At 38.2% G+C, this 10,113-nt stretch overlaps 1 protein-coding gene across 1 annotated transcript; it reads left to right on the forward strand.

The window, feature by feature from the left end:
• The first annotated feature begins 426 nt into the window (after nt 1-426).
• inpp5d (inositol polyphosphate-5-phosphatase D) lies at nt 427-10,113 on the forward strand. Its single transcript, XM_026304846.2, has 27 exons — nt 427-738; nt 1,256-1,319; nt 2,819-2,954; nt 3,053-3,194; nt 3,325-3,465; nt 3,557-3,647; nt 3,725-3,802; nt 3,894-3,971; nt 4,058-4,181; nt 4,805-4,911; nt 5,284-5,386; nt 5,488-5,684; nt 5,770-5,887; nt 5,966-6,062; nt 6,363-6,501; nt 6,834-6,942; nt 7,136-7,224; nt 7,438-7,519; nt 7,639-7,728; nt 7,831-7,941; nt 8,040-8,119; nt 8,210-8,297; nt 8,376-8,522; nt 8,614-8,677; nt 8,762-8,962; nt 9,131-9,583; nt 9,659-10,113. Exons 1-27 carry the CDS (start codon nt 599-601, stop codon nt 9,666-9,668), a joined length of 3,279 nt encoding a protein of 1,092 aa, XP_026160631.1. The 5' UTR covers nt 427-598; the 3' UTR covers nt 9,669-10,113.

Here is a 10,113-nt window from a genome sequence, read left to right on the forward strand (position 1 = left end):
AGATGATTAAACAACTAGCATTTCAACCCAGGCCAGATCTTCTGGATAAACATGAATGTTTGTTTTATTCAGGGTCGAAGGACCAAGGTATTTTCAGCTTTAAAAATACATATCACAATGCATCAGAAGAATATTTTACTGTGAATTTATTTACAAGCTAAATGCTTAGTGAATCACCTGACTGTCACTTCCCTTTTACACTTTCTTCAGCAGATTTTACAAAAAGCTTATTTATCAAGAAACAGGTATACAGAAACTAAAGAGCCAGATGGTTAATCGTTACAGTAATGTGTTAAACATTTCTCTTCTGCAAGCGAAAGTCTGTATTTCCATTTACAACTCTGTGGATTTGTCATATAACAGACACCAGGGCCCTCCTCTCTCAACTTCTTAAATGAGGAAGTTCAGAGCTGAGCTAGTAGCAGCTTCCTTTTACAGCTTTCAGAGGCGCAGGATGGACAAGTGAAAGAAAGGACCTAAAGGTTACGCACCATGAAAAGATGAAAATAGCCAAGAAGTAATCTGCTCTGGTTTGCTGGAATATAGTTCGAGAACAAATGCACAACTCTTGAGTACTGACCCTCGGGTGAATAACAGGATGCCAAGCTATCAACCTTGGTACCATGGCAATATAACTCGATCCAAAGCTGAGGATCTTCTATCGAAAGCAGCAAGAGATGGAAGCTTCCTTATCCGGGACAGTGAGTCCATACAAGGAGCATATGCCCTCTGTGTTTTGTAAGTGAATATTACTTGTCTCTAACTCTTGCACTAATGGTTTAATTTAAAGTTTCACAGAGCAAATTGTTGCTCTTCTAGTTAAAAAAAAAAAAACCTATATAACTTTCATTGTCAACTGTATGAGCCTAAGAAACGGAAGAAAAACTGACGACATGTCAAACTGCATGTTTTGTAGCATAAAGGTTAAGATAAAATGGCTGTAATGGTTGTACGTCACCAACACATAGTTATTATCAAACGAAGTAAGTGTAAGTCTCCTCTGCTTTATTTAACTGTATAATGCATTTTTTCACATACACACTGCAACGCAACACTAGTTCCCCTTTATTTGCATGCTGTGCTGCCACAAAGCGACACCATTTTCCTATTCATGGGGCAAACTATATTTAAAATGCTATTCAACCTGTTCTGATATGGTCTACACACTGAATCCACCAACCAGTGTCTCTTTAGACTATAGGCTCCTGATATTTTCCACTGCCAGAAAATTTACATTTTATTATTTTAACCATAGATACCAGAACTGTGTGTATACATACAGAATCCTGCCAAATGAGGATAAGAAGCTCTCTGTCCAGGTGGGTGTACAGTTCACACAGGGTTCACACAAGCTGCCATTAGTTTTGGTCCAAAAATCAGAAGTTATTATGGTTCCAGAGTTGTTAGTGTTAAGTATTTCCCACATATGTGAAGATAAAGGGCTATTTATCTAATATTAAAAAACAAACGCTAGCACACGGCTCTTTTAATGTTGCTATTCCCATTAAGCCAAAGTTTAATTAGTGGAAGAGATGTTTAAACATATGTTCATTATTTTTGTTCATTGGACTATGAGCAAATGCTAAAACTAATTACATTCCCGTCAGCCTCAACCGTGCTTTGTTTATAAATTTTAACATGGTAACATGTTAAACTAAGACTGAACATTGTAAACATGACCTTATAAACATTGACATGCTTTGCATTGTCATTGTGAACATGATAGCATGCTTGTAGCATTTTCGTCAGTTAAGTATTGCTTGACAAAGTTGGTTTCCATCTAAATGCAAATTTAACTGTAATTTGAGGAAACCGGCAAACCATTTCAGAAGAAGTGTGACAAAACAATGTTGATTAAAACAGTGCCAGCTAAACCTCAAACTGAAAAAGGTTTAGGTCACATCTTCCTGCATATCTTAATTAATTTAGTCTGATTCCATTGCAACTGGTTGTATTTTTATTTTATCCATATTCCATCATTCCAAGCAAAAAAAAAAAAAAGCATGGTTGTAGACTTTATTTTTTTGCTCTCACATTTTAATCACAATTTAGTCACATTAAATCCAACATTTGACATAGCCCCTTTGTTAGTATTATTATTACGCTATTTGGATGATTTGGCTGATATACAAATTCTGCCTTACAAGCAAATAAATAAATACATTTTAAAGCAGACATGCTTTCAAATAAATTTGTGACTTCCTGAGCTAAAATCATGCAAAGAAACCAAGAAAGACAGAGCTGAGGTAGTTACAATCAATTAACTCATTTAACTCATTTAACTGGGAACAAGTAAAGATGAGATGCCACTGGTCTGATTTTTGACTGCTGTTGACTTTGGTCTAAAATATAAAGAAAAATAGTAAATAAATAAACAAATAATCTTGAGAAAATGAAAGCAACTTAGCCTTATAAGTTAGGCACATACAATTGAGTATCATCAGCAGAGCATTAAAAAGAAAGTGTAATCATAGAAGCTGAAACAGGCACTGAGAAGAACTGCTGATTTGGTAAAAAATGTTGTGGCTCTGAACCAGGTTAGTGGTTTTACAGACTCAACATCTGAGTGAAAAACTACAGCAACTGTTTAGATGTAAACACGGGGGATGGTGAAAACAAGAGGAGTAATCTGCCCTTATGAAAGAAGTGAACCAAAGAAAAGCAGACATATCTGACATCATATGGGAAGTTTCTCTTTAGTTCCAGGTTATGTCACCTGGTTTACTAACAACAGACACATGACATTTCAGATCTTATTAAACCTACTTTTGTACCAGGGGTTAGAAATTATGTTTCTGATGTGATCTGATATCTTCAGGCATCTGAAGGAGTTCCTATCAGGTTCTTCGATTTGCTGCCTGAGCTGGTCGATGCTTATTACAGTCCAAACATGGGACTGGTCACTCATCTGCAGTATTCTGTCCAGAGGGAGGAGGAGGTAGACGAGGATCCAGGTCAAAACCTTCATTCTATATGTAATAATATAAAACAAAATGAGTGCTTGTCATAGTTTGAAAAAAATCTAAACATCCTATATGTCTTCGCACGGCAGAATCCAACAGTCTTCCACCGCAGCTTCCACCCAGGAACTTCCCTGCTGACATGAAAGACAGTGACTCCAAGCCTTTTGAACAGGCCTGCAAATCTTTATCAGAGACCTACCTGATGAGACTGCAGCATTTAGACCTCTCTGTGTAAGGCTGCATTTAAAAATAATAATGCACTCTATATGCTGTGTGATTGATGAACAGTGATGTGCTTTGGCTGGCATTGTAAAATATGAGGTGGCAGTGTTTAACATGGTTCTGTTTTACACTTTTTCAGAATACCTGAGGACCATCAACAAGCCATCCAGGAATACTTCAGGACTTCAGTGTGCTTGGATGCTGAGCAAGTGCAGAATGGGAACCCCAACCTGCCTGGATTAAAGAAGCTAACAATAGCGATCTGTAAAAATCTAAACAGGTAGAGTTTCCCGTCGACAGAAAATATTACGTTGACTGTAAAGGCTGCGCTAGGGTGATTTAATCATGCTGTGATCTTTTCTGTGAGGCAGTGAAATTTCTCGCACCTTGCCAGCACTGGAAGTCTTTCATAAAACGTTGGATCAACAACTCTCCCCAGGGCTTGGGCAATTTCCAAAACAAGTGGGTGGCACCTTTGAGTTTTGCAGCGCACATTTAAAAAAGTCCCCATCATAATGCATTATTTCCTTCTTTTTCAGGCTTCTGCTGATTCAGGTCAATCTATAACCTTTAGACTTGAGCAATTGACAAAACTGCTCTATTCAATAGAAGATAAGGTAATGTGACTCTTTACTGATAACCAGGAACAACCCTGATTTTTGGCATGTCAACTGATGATGACGAACCACTTCACTATCCTTTTTTTAGGCTAAAAGTGCTGTGTTTGAGTCTGTTGGATATGAAGGAGGTCACAGGAAATCTCTCATACCGATGGTTACGTTTGAGGTGCTTCCCTAAATTACTTATTGGATTGCGAGATAAAATGTCTGGAGGTTCTGAGGTTTATTTGATCAGCTTCCTCTTTCACTTAGGTCAAGCAAGAATCTCTTGGTATCTCCACAAAGATGTTCCTGAAAGTAGACGTTGAAAGTGGGAAGCTCTTCTTCAAGAAGTCAAAAGAAGGGCCTGAGGACAAGTACTTTGTGCACAATAAAAGTAAAGAACCACGTTCTATAACTTCATTTCATTATATTTTCAGCCCAGCTTGGGCTGTCAGGCTTGCAGACTGAAGTAGATCAATTGATCAGCTCATGTGAAATAATTATTTTGCCCAAATATGTACAGCCTCAAATGTATTTTCTGAGTTTTGTGCTATTTATTTGTAAATAATACAACAGAAACACTTTACGAACAGGTATAACTCATATACTAATGTTTAACTAACACATGATTCACAATGAATTAATGCAGTATGTATCATGAATTCCTGTTATGATCAGGTTGGTAATTTTTTTTATGATTAGTTCCATTGATCAGCCTCTCTAAAAGCACAACAGAACCAGTTTTCATGGAAATGTGACTAACAGGAATCCATGAGACACCCTGCATTTATTCCTGTATTATATCATCATGTGTTTGTTAAACATTATTTAAGTATCTGTTTTGTACCCTTATTATAAAGTGTTAGCATTAGAACCTCTCAACTTTTGCATGTTGTTATTTTTTTGTAACCATGTTAACCTGCTGAAGTTAGCACATCATTTATAGCACCACATTTAACAAGTGCTAAAAACAATTACTGCAAATTTGAAGTAAAATGTACTGTGGTTGTTTTTCAGTCTTGCAGTTGGTGAAATCCCAGAAAATGCACACTAAACTTGTCATTGTCGTGGAGACGGAGAAAGAGAAGGTTTTGCGTAAAGAGTTTGTGTTTGACGACACAAAGGTAAAATACATTTAAAAGACATTTAACTTGTTTTTAAGTATTTATTCAAAACATTAAATATTCAATTATCAGATTTATTTATTTGTTTATTTTTTGGTAGTAGTCTGTCAGCATTAACACTGGTTTCTCCAGCATCAAATGTCACACCCATTTCAAAAAGCTAAAAGGCAGAAAAAGACAAATACAGACATGTGTCATTTGCTAAAACCAGAGATGTTCTAATGTTGACAGAAGTTAGTAGGCCTGATTTTATGTGGGAGGGATTGTTGTTAAGCTGATCAATGTTGATGTTTTATGTTGATGTTTTATGAGACTAAGTTGAGTCTATTGTTTAAAAGTGTGCCACATTTGTTTTTAAACGTGTATCACCAGAAAAGGGAAGGATTTTGCCAACTACTTCAACAAATGAAGAACAAACACTCTGAAAAGCCTGAACCAGACATGATCACAGTGTTTGTTGGCACCTGGAACATGGGTATGATGTTAACAGCTAAAATGCTTGAATACATTTTTTAATTTTTTTTTTTTTTTTAATGAAGAGAAGCTACAGTGAAATAATTTCTTATGAAACCACAGGAAACGCCGGTCCTCCCCACAACATCAGCTCCTGGTTTCAGTGTAAGGGCCAAGGGAAGACACAAGATGACACCACAGATCACATCCCCCATGATTTTTATGTCATTGGAACACAGGAGGACCCTTTGGGCGAGAGGGAGTGGGCAGACACGGTGAAAAACGTCTTGAGGAACATCACAAACATCAGCTTTAAGCAAGTGAGTGACTGTGACAAAGTAAGAACGTTAAAACAAAATGGAAGTGCAGAACATTATAGCACAGTATACGTTTCCTAACATGCAGGTGGCAATGCACACTCTGTGGAACATTCGGATTGTAGTCCTGGCCAAACCTGAACATGAAAACAGGATCTCCCACATTTTCTCAGACAGTGTAAAGACGGGCATTGCTAACACTTTGGGTAAGCAAACCACTGAACAACTTGTCATATAAGTTCTTTAAATGACCCACCAATATTTAACATGATTTTTTTTTGTAGGAAACAAGGGAGCAGTGGGAGTGTCCTTCATGTTCAATGGTACATCTTTTGGCTTTGTCAACAGTCACCTGACCTCTGGAAGTGAGAAGAAGCTCAGGTTAATAGCTGATTACACTACCCAACCTTACCAAAGCTTTATTCTTAGTCCAGCAGTCGTGCATCCTTTGCTTTACTCATTAAGATTTTACTGACCAAAATAGGAAGGAGGCTAAAATATGCAAAAATAATAGTACATTAAACACCAAAATCTACATTTTTGTCTATAACTTTATTTTGTCCCCTAAAATAACTGTAACCAACCTATTATACATATATATGAATTATTAGTCTGTTGTCAGAACAATGATAAAAATAAAAATAAAATCATAAATTCCTAAAAATATAATGATTTTTGCAGACGCAACCAAAACTACACCACCATCCTGCGATTTCTGAATCTGGGAGATAAGAAGCTCAATCCATTTGACATTACACATCGATTCACCCACCTCTTCTGGCTTGGTGATTTGAACTACCGGGTTGAATTCCCATCTACAGTAAGTTTTAAAGGACGCGGTTCACTGTACGGACGACACAAAAATCCTGTATGTGTTTGGAACCAAGTGTCTGAGAGAACATTTTGATTAAACTGTTATAGATCGGTATCTTAATAATGGCATGTATATTCAAAAATATATTATCTGTGTCTGCATTTTATAAAAATGTTCTGAAATCTGGCTTGTTATAACATTTATACCCCAGAAATGATCAATTCAGCAGTGGTGCAATTCGGTGCCTGGTACATGAAAGAGCATGCAGGTTGTCAGGTGTCTGAGCTCTCAGCTGAAAGGCATGAAGAGTCACTACTTTGCACTGTTTCCCTTCACAGGAAGCTGAGTACATTGTGACAAAGATCAAACAGCAGCAGTACCAGGAACTCCTCAGTAAAGACCAGCTCAACATGGAAAGGAATGATGGAAAGGTTTTCTTGCATTTTGGTGAGTCCTGACCACATCTCAGGACTGTACCGGCAGATTGGCCAATATAGACAAACTGTACAGTACACTGCAAATTTGATTAAACTGTACATGATGTCAATTAAAACAGCTTTGCATTTTCTGCATCTGCTGATTATCAGTATACATCAAGATACTAAAACTATATTTCTTGTTCGTTTTTATTTGATTCTAGATGAGGAGGAAATCACGTTTGCACCCACATATCGTTTTGAAAGATACACACGAGACAAATATGCCTACACAAAGGCCAAAGCCACAGGGGTAAGCTGATGTTTAGTCAGATGTCTTTTCTCTGTATGGCTCCTGTCATGCCCCATAGTGCAGAAACAGCAACAGTAACTACAACATACATTTACAACACTGAGGCATTTAAAGTCCACGTGAATATATGTTGTGGCTCAGAGTGTATCATTCTACTCATCTACAGCACTGTTATGTACTGTATTTATGCATTCATGATGAATTACATTACAGACAAAATACAATTTACCCTCATGGTGTGATCGTGTCTTGCGGAAGTCATACCCTCTAGTTCATGTTGTCTGCCAAGCATATGGTGAGTAATTCCCAATAAACAGTTTCTGGTGATGCTGAAAATAAAATGTAACAATACATTTTTTTTTTGATTGACATTTGATGAGAAAGACTAATTTGAATGAATATTTTAATTTGTAGGGTGCACTAATGACATCATGACAAGTGACCACTCACCAGTATTTGCCTCATTTGAGATTGGAGTAGCCTCTCAGTTTGTTTCCAAGCAAGGTATGATGAATGGCTACACCTCACTACACATTATCTGACGCTCTACTCCAAAAATGCAGTACAACTGTTATGTCCCTGAGATTATCTCTTTTTTTTTTTCAGATCCAAACAGTGCACCTCAAGGTGGGATACAGATCATGAACTGTAAGGCCACCTTGCTGACTAAATCAAAGACCAAGTTCTTCATCGAATATCATTCCAGTTTCTTGGAGAGTATGCTTTACTTTTCGATTGACTTTTGATTCCACTGAATTCAGCTTTAAATTGGGTCAAGGTTTTAAAAACTAATATTTTGCTCCTAATGGCTACAGAAACTGTCAAGACCCCAGAGGGAGACAACAAGGAGCACTCAGAAGGGTCAATAACAGTTTGGTTTGGAAACCAAGTTACGGTAAAATGAAGATGCATACTTTTGGTATTCAAAGTGGAACTGTTGTGGCGTCAGGTAATCATTCATTCTCTATTCTGTCTTTTTTTTAAGCTCACCCCCATCATCTCTGACCCTGAGTACCTTTTGGATCAGCACATCGTCATCTGTGTGAAGTCAACAGACTGTGACGAATCTTATGGTAAATGAGCATACACAGTTTGAATACAGATGCACTGGGATGAGCAATATTTTGTTTACTGATGTGTTATTTCCAAAGGTGAGGGTTGTATTGCACTGCGAGCTGCCCAGTTTTGCTACACAGAGTTTCAGGTCACACTGACTCACCATGGAGAGAAAACAGGCACTTTGACAGGTGGCATCCAGTTACACACCTCTGAGGGCAAGCCCACGGAGAAGTTATATGGTGAGTTTGGTAATCAGCTCAGGACTTACTTTACTAATTGCTTCCTACCTCAGTTCAAATAGAATCAATGCCTGTTTTACTTTGTTTTCAGACTTCATCAAAGTTGAGAAGGATGACCCCGTCAGCTCAAAAGGCAAAGGCGGGGACCTCAACAAGTGAGACTTCTTGTGGTAACCTCAGAACATCTCAAACATGATCATGATTTCCTTCTGTGATCTCTTATCTCTTCCTGTTGACAGGTTTTCTGTTAACCAACCACTTGATATTTCCAATCCCAATTACATGGGAGTGTCCTTCAAAAGTGGAAATGTGATAGATAAAGGCTGGAGTTACAGTATGTTGCCAAAAAATGTACCCACTACTGGGCAAGGAGGAAAAGACTCCAAGAAAGGAGCTTATGATGTGGGCACACGAAGCCCCACAGGAAAACCCTGTGCCATGTAAGTGTCTGTTTCTGCTGCAATATGACTTTTTTTTTTTTTTGTAGTTTCAGTGAGACTCTCATTGCTCAGGAAAACACCTCCCTAAAAAAATGTCAAATCTGTAGCTGATTTGATTCATTGTAAAGTAAATGTGAGTCACTCTTAACACGATCCTTTGTCTGGTAGGGGTGAGAATGAAAAGGTGTCCGAGATGTTTGACAACCCACTGTATGGTTCAATGGGAAAATCTCACAGTTGGAACAAAGACCAAGACCACCACCACAAGGACCACCTCTCAGCCCCAGAATCCACGTTTGCAACCTCCAAACAAGCAGATAATGACCCTGATCGCCCCCCGGTGCCCACCCCACGCAACCGCTCTTTCACTTGTTCAGAGACCAAGCCTCAGCATTCAGGCCCCATCACCTCACATCCCTCAACATTCAAGAAACCTGTGGTGACTTCACGATCAGAGGGTGGGGGTGGGATGGGACAGAACCGGCCTCCTTTACCCGCTAAGGCCAGACCAGCCATCCCGGAGCCACAGCCCCCTAAACCGAGAGACTATAGAGACAACTCCGAACTCACCAACAAACTCAGACTGCCAACGAGGCCTGGCCAGTCGCAGTCTCACAGACAGTAAGGACAGCTCTTTTATTTTTCCTAAAATTCATGCCAAATGAATGTGATGACGCAAACTCTGTCTCTTTTTAGTGTATCCTGAAGTTGGGCTGCTTTATGGAGTGAGATCCGATTGCAGATGAGCTCGGCACTGAGTACACAGCTTCCTGTCCAGCATTTTTTAAACCATGTCACTGAAGAGTACCTATTCATTTGTTGACATTTTGGGAAATATACCTATTTTCCTATTGTAGTATCAATCATCTAATCTGATCCTTAGTAACAGTGAATCAGCCTACTTCCCAAAGTGTCAAACCATTTCTTTAATGCAATGTAAACATTAAAGACTTTACATATTTACTTTTTTTTTTTTTTTACTAAGCTTGCATAACAAAAGTTTCAATTGAACTCAGCTTATAAAAACTGTAATATTTCATGTAGAGTTCACACTATACAGTAGCTATTGAATGTTTACCACACAGTATTATCTTGCACAAACATTAAAATGTTTGCCTTCAAGATGTAAAATAAATGCCCTAATAAAAGTG

The sequence above is a fragment of the Mastacembelus armatus genome, chromosome 4 (assembly GCF_900324485.2).
Source record: "Mastacembelus armatus chromosome 4, fMasArm1.2, whole genome shotgun sequence".
NCBI lineage: Eukaryota > Metazoa > Chordata > Actinopteri > Synbranchiformes > Mastacembelidae > Mastacembelus > Mastacembelus armatus.

Bases quoted from the DNA above. Each gene is read 5' to 3' on its own strand.
- inpp5d (XM_026304846.2), top strand. From the start codon at position 599: ATGCCAAGCTATCAACCTTGGTACCATGGCAATATAACTCGATCCAAA. The intron at 4,182-4,804 runs GTAAAGAACCAC...GTTGTTTTTCAG, and splicing joins GTACTTTGTGCACAATAAAA to TCTTGCAGTTGGTGAAATCC. The intron at 7,942-8,039 runs GTATGCTTTACT...TAATGGCTACAG, and splicing joins TCATTCCAGTTTCTTGGAGA to AAACTGTCAAGACCCCAGAG.